At 48.7% G+C, this 10249-nt stretch overlaps 1 protein-coding gene across 2 annotated transcripts; it reads left to right on the top strand.

Annotated features, from left to right (window-relative positions):
• Positions 1 to 393: 393 nt before the first annotated feature.
• On the top strand, positions 394 to 6789 carry TAC1 (tachykinin precursor 1). Of its 2 annotated transcripts, none has more exons than XM_068674012.1 (6): positions 394 to 501; positions 1071 to 1208; positions 1359 to 1455; positions 1901 to 1924; positions 3503 to 3556; positions 6135 to 6789. In XM_068674012.1, exons 2-6 carry the CDS (start codon positions 1086 to 1088, stop codon positions 6182 to 6184), a joined length of 348 nt encoding a protein of 115 aa, XP_068530113.1. In that variant the 5' UTR covers positions 394 to 501; positions 1071 to 1085; the 3' UTR covers positions 6185 to 6789. The 2 variants fall into 2 exon arrangements, with proteins under 2 accessions (XP_068530113.1, XP_068530112.1); XM_068674011.1 differs by having other exon boundaries at positions 499 to 637.
• Positions 6790 to 10249: the final 3460 nt, after the last annotated feature.

The raw sequence follows: 10249 nt of genomic DNA on the forward strand, positions 1-10249 counted from the left end.
GGAGCAGGAGGAGCTGTCCGAGCCCCTAGGGAAATGCAAAGCTGCTCAATGGGATGGGCGAAGGTAGGGACATTGTTCAGGGGGAGCAAGGTTCCCCCTTTGCCCCCTCAGCCCCGCGCTCAATGCTGCCTCAGAAGGAGGCACGGGGGTCCCCAGACCTGGCGGAGCTCGGGGGGCTCCCTGCAACCCCATGCCTGCTGCTCGCCTCACCCGCACCCTATAGCCGCAACCTATAGCCGCACCCTATAGCCGGGGTCCCCGCAGCGGCAGCGGGGTTTTGGGGGAGTTTGGGGGGAGCCGGTGCGGCCCCTCAGAGAGCTGGGGGCGGGGGCTGCTCGCCGGGGCGGGGGCTGTCACGGGGCTGGGACGATAAAAGCGGGGGTAATTGCATTTAGGCAAATGAGGCTGCCTCGGCCCTCCCCGTCCCCGGGTCTATAAAGCGGGGAGCGGCGCCCGCCGACGGCCAATGCGCACGGAGCGCCCGCCCTGCCGCTGCCACCGGTGCGTGAGCCTCGGGAGCCTGTCCGTCCGTCCATCCGTCCGTCTGTCCGTCCATCCATCCATCCGTCTGTCCGTCCGTCCGTCTGTCTCTCCGTCCGTCCGTGTGCGCCTGGAGGCGTGGGGCTGCGCTGGGAGGGTGTGTGCGGGGCTCCGTGCGCGCCCCCTCTGCGTGCGGGGTGGGGGGTGAGGGGGTGGCTGCGTGTGTCCGTGTGTCCCCCCGCCGTCTGTCCGGCCGCACCCCGGGGTGCCAAGGGGGCGTGGGTTCCCCCCCCCCCGCCTGCACGTCTGACCCCGCGACTCTGGATGCTGTGTGGGGTTTGTTTTTTTTGGGGTGGGGAGCCTGCCGCTGGGTGTGCGTGTGCCCGGCCCGACGTGCGGGGTGCCCACACACACGGCTCTGTGCCTGCCTTGGCCCTGTGCCCCCCGAGGGCACAGGTTATTGGGGTGTAGGGCTGTATGTGTGAGGTGTGTGGGGTTGTAGGGATGCAAGTCCCGGGTGTGGGGGGTTTCAGGGCTGTACGTGCGAGGTGCCCCCGGGCACTCCGGAGCCTCACCCTCTGCCCCCCCAGGACGTCGAGGCGGCGATGAGACTCCCGCTGGCTTTCGCCGTGCTCCTCCTGGCCTCGGCGCGGGCGCTGGCCGACGAAATGGGAGCCCCAGACGATCTCAGCTACTGGGCAGACTGGGCCGATGGCGAGCAGGCAAAGGTGAGCCCCGACGGGACGTATGGACACCTCGGGGGGACCGAGCTGGCTCTGTGTGTCTGTGTGCACGCTGTGGGGCTCAGTGCCGGTGCGACCCCTCGGGGGCTGTGGGTCCAGGGTCCCCGCTGATGGCCACCCGCTGTCACCCCACAGGAGGAGCTGCCGCTGCCCCTGGAGCACTTCTTGCAGAGGATGGCACGGAGACCCCGGCCCCAGCAGTTCTTCGGCCTCATGGGCAAGCGGGATGCCGGTGAGTGGGGTGGGGGTATTGTGGCATGCCTTGCACCGTGCCTCCCTAACCCCTTGCATCTCCCTCCAAAGATTTCATTTCGGTTGCTTGCATGTTTTTAAGTGTCATATAAGACAAACACTCCACACCTAGCAGCACGGTGTAACCCTGGTGCCATGCAGGACTGGGCGTGTGTATGGTCTGTAACACGTCCCCTGCATGAAGTGGGAACTGGTCAACGCCACTCAGGGCCAGCAGATCTAACTTGTGCAGGCTTATCTGAAACAAGGTTTTGTAGTCTATTCAAAGAGAAGCACGGTTGTAAACATCACCTTAATTTTCCCTATAGGGTGGTTTCTGGATTTGATGCTTCAAAGTGTTACAGTAGCATCATATGTGTATGGCTATTCCTTTTATAACTTTATCCTTTTTTTTTTTTTCCTCTTTCCTCTCCTCCTCCAACCAGGATACGGCCAGATCTCTCACAAAAGTAAGTTAAAATGCAAATATTTTAAGTAATTATGAGAAGATATTCAGGTAAAGAATAGCGTTTTTCAGGGAATTAGGTAGAAGGTAGTTAAGTTTAGCTCAGGAATGGCAGCGCAGAGGTGGAGAACTGTTCTGTTAAAGGCAGAATACCCCACAGGCAAGTCTCAAACCTTACCTAGTCTGAGCTGCCACGAGCTTAGAGATTTCAAGCCACATTAATGTGTGGATGCTGCAGTTCTCTTTTATTTCTCTGGGGACTTTCTGTAGCCTTTCTCATCGGCAAGGCAGGCTTACTGCCAGACTTGGAGAGGAACAATTAAGACAGCAAAATCTGGAAGATTACAATAGCAAGCTCCCGAGTCCCTGAGAATGATTCCAGGGGCGAGCCCAAAGGATGGGATGTGAGATGCCGGGTGGGTGCTGCCCGTGCTGTCTGGGCGTGAATCAGCCCCCGTTCACAGCACAGCCTGGCTGGCCATGTTCTGCCCTACAAACACATCTCGCACTGTTAATAAGCCTTGCTTTGTTTCTGTGCAACACCACACGGGAGATGGTGTCAGTAGTGCAGTGCTACCCAGTTGTGCACGGTGACAGTTTACTCTCTAAATATATATGTGAAGATGCTTAGGCAAGCTCTGGAAGACTTAACAAGGGAAAAATGTCTTTTTCTTTTATTTTGGAAGACCTCCTCTGACCACAGAGGTCAATAACTGTCCCGGCGCTCTGTTAGTTAGATTTTATAACTGGGATTATTTATTGGAAGACCAATTAAAGAGTCTGATACAAAGCTCATGCCAAACAGCCTGCTGACTAAAGTAAAAAATTACAGCCTTCTGAAACTGCTTCGTCTCAAATTAATACCTGTGATGTCTGAAGATCGTTTGTCTTGGCTTGTACATAAATTAGCCAAGCATAATTGTTTCCAAAGAGAAATTTCTAAGTTTGTCTCAAAGTCAGCTTAGAGAAAGAAGAATGTCTCCTTCTCAGTCCTTACCTGAAACTTCAGCTATCACTATATCTGATAGATACATGCTGTAGGCCAGAAGTTGGACTAATTTATCCTCTACACATTCAGTGCCTTGAGGAGTACTAATGGGACAGGAAGGCAACATCAGAACTCATAAATATTCCAGAAATAGAGCCAGACTGTCTAGCTCAGACACGTACAGACATTGAGCCACATTGGCTTCATCTCCAGTGAGGGCACTGCCTTGTCTGTGGGGAAGATTTTCTTCCACATTACAGGAAAAAAAACACCAGTAGGTAGAATAGATGCATCACAGAGATGCAAGCTATGCTGAGATACTGCTTTCTTATGTGTCTGTCCAAATTAATCAGAATTGTACTGGGGGAAGAATAAGAATCAGTTATTGGCCATTGTTTTTCTGTTGTACTTAAAAAAAAAAAGTCCATCCAAGTCAATGATTGATATTCATTCTACATGTTCTGAGAGTAGCATGAAAAATTAGTGTGTGAGATGAACAGTTTGGGAGCCAGTGTCTTCCTTGGGAGAGCACATTTTCTTAAAATGCTGCTTATTTAAAATGTATTAAAACTGCCCCAAATATATATTTTTCAGGGCATAAAACAGACTCCTTTGTTGGACTCATGGGCAAAAGATCTTTAAATTCTGGTATGTATATGACTAAGTCTGGTACTCTGCTATACAGCTGCTTAACTCTGTTGTCTCTTTGTTCCCCCCCACTGGATGGCAGAAGCAGTCTTTAGTGGAGACAGAGTTCTCTGAGAAGGGGCCTGGTTTTTCTTTCTGAACCAAAATATGTCAGAGTGCCCTTCACTCCAACACTTGGGGTGGCCAAGCACTGCCATGGTGCACGTGAGGTCAGGTGAAGGTCCGGAGGGCACTTGCCTTGCTCCCCTTGTCCTGGCTGGCAGCATGTGCTTCTGGTCCCCAAGGTGCTAAGGCAGAAAACAAGAAATGTTATCGATGCACCAGGAAAAAATCCAGAGACTGAAAACATAAACCTCATTTAAACTTATAATTGAAATACTGATCTCCTCAGATGAAGGGATACTCTCATCATCTCTGCAGATCGTTATTCCTCGTAAACTTGGAGCAGGAGGTGAATGAGCAGAGACCAGCCATTAACACCACCTCCGTTTGCAGGTCAAGCTGCTAAACATTCCCAGCCTCTTCCAGCTTTGCCTAAAAATAGCAAAAAGCATTTTAAGCTTTGAATAGATACAATGAATTTCTATTGTTTTCCCATGGCATCCATGTGGGGCAGAATTCTCCTCCCTCTTGCACGATCCCTGAAGGTAGTTCCAGGCTGCCAGGAGCTCCAGCTTCCCTCTGCTACAGGGTTGCAGTGAGGAAATCCCTCGCTGTGAACCATAAAGTGTCAGTTAATTCCCTAGAAAAGGAATTAAAAAAATAAAAAAAGGAAAAAAAGAAAAGAAGAAAAAACCTAATGCCTATTTCATGTCTCTGAAATAGTTCTCACTGTTTTTGTTAAATGGATGATAAAAGTTAAATTACTAGCTGACACCTTTATATTACTTGGATACATGCTGTGATCTATATTCTGCAATTATGGTTGTCAGTAACTTTTATTTTCAATTAAACCCTGTTCAGACTAGTAATATTGCTCTCTGCATCATTTTGCAAATTGCTATGTATCATGAATAATTTCGTACAATTTTATCTGTGGTGGCAATAGCTATTAAATGCATAATACCTGTAAATATATCTGCTATCACAAAAGTAAATAGCCTGGAAGTAACAGACCGGGTTTGCTTTCCATTGGGATTACATTTACATGAATATGAGGATATAATATACAGCAAATATTTTTAAAAGGCAAAGATTTGACTGCTCTAATTTCAAAATTGCTGGTATAGTTAGGATACTGTTGTGTGGTATTTAAGTATTTATCAGTAACAAAGGGGAATAATGAAGTTTTACCCCATTGGACTATGTAATACTGCCTGACAGGTAAAAATACAATTCACTGCTTTCCTGCCTGATTCCCTGAGAGAGAAATGGTAGGAAATTTCTTCTCATCCTCTTGAGAAGAAAGGTGCCAAGGGCTGATCAGGAATAGGTGCAAGGGTAGCTGTCACTTCTAGCTAACCCTCCCCACTGAGTGATGTTTAACTCAGCAGGATTTAGACCTTTCTGTGGCACCATGCCGTGGTTTTCTTCTTGTGCAGAAGCGCTGTGCCTCCTGGCAGTGTGCAGGTGTTTGTACTACCCTGGCAAAGGCTGGTGTGACAGCAGGGCTCCGTAACGCCAGCATCCTTGTCCCTGCTCTGGTGATGCCAGGATGCCACCCCAGGTAGAAAGTGCCGAGTACAGTAAAGATGCTGTAATAATCTGTATTGAGAAAGGAAGCTCAATTCATTTTTTTCATTAGCCTGATAAAAATTGAAGCCTTCTGAATGTAAATCTGTCACTGATCCAACACAGTGCAGAATGCCCCAGGAGAGACGTGCATTTGCTTGCATGCACACACTCTGACAAAGCCAGGATCCCTCGGGTTTGAAGCAAAGGTGACTCTGGTGACCAGCCACGTCCCGCAGAGGTCAGGCTCTGGTGTCCCCTCTCATGTTAAAAGAGCAAGAAGGAAAGCTGCTAAGCACCAAATTTGTTCCTGAAGACTACTTAAGTGGCAGTCGGCCCACAGGGTAGTCTGGGTTTTTGCCTAGCTCCTGCTTCAGACTAATAAAAGGTATCACTGTGTGTATGGGCTGGAGACAGGGAAGCTTTAAACCCAGCAGAGAGCTGCCAGTGCAGGACAGAAGGTGGAAATGTCAGTGCTGAAAACCTCTGCTCACAGATTGACCAAGTGCTCAGGTCCCGCCTGTTAAATGCGGTACTGGGAGGTGAAGGGGCTCTGAGCTAATGCTGCTGCAGGCAGCTCCACAGGCAGAAAGCACTGCTCAGACCTTGGGCAACCCAAAGAATCCCACAGTCTAAGGGGCAAGAGCAGCCCAAGGAGCTCAGGGCTGTGCCAGGATCCCACATCACTGCCTGGAAGGTGAGCAGGGGCAGCAGCCTCCAAATGATGCTTTCCCCATGCACCTACCCATGGGCTGTTGGGGACTTTGGGGACAGGGTAGGATGCATCCCTGTGGGAGCTGCAGCCACCCCATGCTCCAGAGGCTGAGGTCACAGAGGCTTCCTTGTACCTGCAGGGCTGCACGATGTGCTTCATGCCATTTTGTGCTTTTTTTTTTCTTTTTTGCAGGATCCTCTGAAAGGAGCATAGCACAGAATTACGAGCGGAGGCGTAAATGAGACATTCCCGTGCATTATTTATTAAACTTCATTTGTTCCAATGGCCAATGCAGTGTAATATAAACTAACCATTGTATGGAATAATTATTTATTTAACAATAATCGATGGGATTTTTTTTTGTTGTTGTTTTGAGTTAGACATTCAATAAAATGATTATTTTTCATATTGTGGCAGCGATACATGTGTAGGTGCGTTGCGGTTCTGGAAGGACAGCTCCTTCGAGACCAGCAACCCTGGTGATGTCTCACAACAAAGCACATCGTTTGATATGACCTGTAAAGTTATGTTCACTAAACAGAGAAAAGATTCTTTCGTTCATCAAAAGTGAGTCTATATCAGCTTGACAACCAGTGCAGAACAGAGCTGATGTACAGTCTAGTGCCTCAATTTGTTTTCATGGTTTATAATGTACTGTAATTTCCGTATCAAAAAATATATTTGTATCATTGCAGCATGTTTTATGTTTTGTGACTACGTATCTATATATTTTAAAAAGGGGAGGGAGGGGGGTAAGGCTTGAATGTGAATCTGAGGTCTTCATTTCATAGTCTGGAATTTTATGATAGTAACATTTTAAATAAAAACCACTCTGGGGATTTTGCAACATACTTCCTCTGGTGATAGTGATGGCGTTATTTCCAGTGTGAGATACGGATCCAAGTAGCAGGGATCTCAGACTAGAAGGACATATCAGTGTAATGGCTTCCTTTTGCAGGGAGGCTGTGATCCTCCCCCTGTGGGTTTGGGGAAGCTCTGGGAGAGCTGCTGCTGGAGACAGGAGTTCCCAGGGCTGATTGGGGTCACACGAGGTGCCATTTGTCCTCGTCTCTATGGGATCCAAGACATCATGCACTGACTGAATGAGAAGGGCTTGCTCTATCCCCCGGCTCCAAGTGGAAAAATTTTCTGGGGATTTCATCCAATATTGTAGGTTTGTTATTTGAAAGCCAAGCTTTTAATAAATTCTTGCCCTCAGATTCACAATAAAAACACCTGTTGACTCAAACCAATTGAATGTGAGAAAAAAAAAAAGAATGTAATCACCTTTTTAATTAAAATGTCTGCTTACTATATTTCCAGGACAGTCCCAAAATGCTACATACATCTCACCAGATGCCAAAGCATCTGTCTATTTGCTCTCCACCTGCTAAAATCTAGAGTTCTCTGATGCTTTTGTACAACCTTTCATCACAGATTAATCAGCAGTAAAAACAGCCAGAATACACAAGCCAAATTTCAAAATAAGCAATACAATTAACAGGTTGTTGGTCTGCATTTTTGAAGTGAACTTGGCAAACTCCATTTTCAAGTTTAACTGAGGACTCCCCACAATTGCACCCACAAGTGCTGGTGGACAGACTTGCCTCTCTGGGCAGCCTGTGCCAGTATTTGGTCACCTGAACAGTGAAGACATGCTTCCTGATGCTTAGGGGAACCTCCTGTGCTTGTGATTTTGCCCATTGCCTCTTGTCCTGGCAATGAGCACCACTGAACAGAGCCTAGCTCTGTCCCCTTTGTTCTCCAGGCTGAGAGCTTCGATGGAGCTCTCCTCATCGAAGGGGAGCTCCTCCAGTCCCTTCATCATCTTTATGGCCCTCCTCATTCCAGCAGCTCCATGTCTCGTACCAAGGAGCCCCGAACTGGACAGAGCCCTCCAGGTGTGGGCTCACCAATGCTCAGCTGAGGGGCAGAATCACCTCCCTTGATCTGCTGGCAGTGCTTTGCCTAATTAAGCCCAGGATACAATTAATCTTCTATGCAGCAAGGACATGCTGCTGGCTGATATTCAACTCAGTGTCCACCAGGACCCTTCAGTCCTTTCCTGCAAAGCTGCTTTCCAGCCAGGCAGCCCCCAGCACGTCCTGATGCCTGGGGTTGTTCCTCCCCAGGTGCAGGACTCTGCACTTCTCCTGGTTGAACTGCACGATGTTCCTTCAGCCTGTCCAGACCTCTCTGGATGGCAGCAGGACCCTTTAGTGCATCAGCCACTCTGTCCAGTTTCATGCCATCTGCAAACTTGCTGAGGGTATGTGCTGCCCCATCTTCCAGATCACTGAGGAACACCTGTAACAGCAGAGCTCAGCCCTTGCAGGTGTGGCTTCAGAAACCAGGGACGATCAGCTGAGATGGGGAGCACAGGCCGGTGGCAGCAGCTTCAGGCTGGACACTGCATCCTCACCCCCATCATTTCAGTGCCTGCAGGGAGGAGGCAGGGGCTGCACAGCAGGAAACATGAGGCAGATCTGTGACAGGCACCTCACAAGTGCGAGACACGGAGGTACTAGTGCTCTGCCAGGGCTTGTTTTCAGAGCAATGAACCCCACTGTCAGCTCCCACTGAGCTCGGTGAGGAGGAAGCTGACTGCTGGGCTGCGGCACGACAAAGGGAGTGCAGAAATGTGCAGATGTGCACTGGGTGATGCTCAGCGAGGGGTAGAAAAATAACAACCCCAGAGCGGGTCTCACATGTTCAAAGGACAGCCCAGGCATTCATTAACAGCATCCAGCAAAGGACTAGGCCCTGAAACTTCCATTAAAATGATTTTCCCTAGAATAGAAGATAACCCTCCAGCTTCAAATTCTCTCCTGTTACATGGCTTTCTGAACAATGTCTTTAATTTGACCTTTGAAAAGATTCATCTCCACACCTGATGGTACATGTGCTAGTCCATGTTTTCAACAATAAGATTACAATTGGCATTGAGGATATGCTTGCACAGTCACACATTCCCAGATACAAATAAAACACTCCAAGAGGCATGGATTAACTAACTCCAACTAACTCCACCTACAGCACACACACAAAAAGTATATAATCAGGGCAGTATGTATCAGGGCAGTTTTCCAAAAGCTATATTTAGGAGGACATTTGGAGCAGCAGCTTGTCCCTTCAGTGTGAAGGGAGAGCATGCTTTAGATCAACAATGCTCTAGAGGAGAAAGAGGAAGGAGAAGAAGGAGAAGGAGAAGGAGAAGGAGAAGGAGAAGGAGGAGGAGGAGGAGGAGGAGGAGGAGGAGGAGGAGGAGGAGGAGAAGGAGAAGGAGAAGGAGAAGGAGAAGGAGAAGGAGAAGGAGAAGGAGAAGGAGAAGGAGAAGGAGAAGGAGAAGGAGAAGGAGAAGGAGAAGGAGAAGGAGAAGGAGAAGGAGAAGGAGAAGGAGAAGGAGAAGGAGAAGGAGAAGGAGAAGGAGAAGGAGAAGGAGAAGGAGAAGGAGAAGGAGAAGGAGAAGGAGAAGGAGAAGGAGAAGGAGAAGGAGGAGTTCTGTTTTTTTCTGGTATTCTGCCCAAGTCTGTCTTGCTCTCATCAGGCTCCTCCTGATGTCTCAAGGCTCAGGTGGGAATTCACAGCCTTATTCTCACACCCTTTTTTTGCCTTTATTAGAAAGCAATATAGTTCATACATTATTGAGTGCTTAAACATCAGAGGGACTTTTTAATAATTTCTGTTGTCTTTACCCTCCCTTTTGAGATGGTTGTCTCCTTTAGCATTTAAATGCTTTGTCTGTGTGCGTGTGTGGCCCCAGGCCATGTGTGTCTTCAGTTCTGCAGCTCCATTGCAAGGTTTCAGGAGGCTGTCAGTGAGTCCCCTGCTGCCTCAGTCACAGCCAGCCACATCCATGACACAGAATGAGTCGTGTTTGATATAACAGCCTGACATCCCTTGAGCTGCATCATCCGATCGATAAAGCTGCAGCAAGGCCATCAATCAGTGAAATGTGAGTGAGCTTTAAAAACTAAATATTAAAAATCTTTCTAGGAAGTCAGCACAGAAAGCAAGCCCAGGGTGATGCTCAGGGTAATTGTCCCACTGGGGAGGTGATGCAGGCAGTTCAATAGCACAGCTCACTACATGCTCTGCCCCCTTTTTTGCTTCTTTCTTCCCCAGAAATAGGTCATTTATGTGCCTCATGGCTGGTGGCCACTCACCTGCTGCCCACCAGCTCAGGCTTAGGTCCCAAATCCCAGGGGATGCTGAAGTCAGGCTGACAGCAACCTGTCTCGGCCAAGCGTGACCCAGAGGAACATCAGTTCAGTCCATCACATCCATCTCTTTGCCACGGCATGGAG

Source organism: Anas acuta, chromosome 2 (assembly GCF_963932015.1).
Source record: "Anas acuta chromosome 2, bAnaAcu1.1, whole genome shotgun sequence".
NCBI lineage: Eukaryota > Metazoa > Chordata > Aves > Anseriformes > Anatidae > Anas > Anas acuta.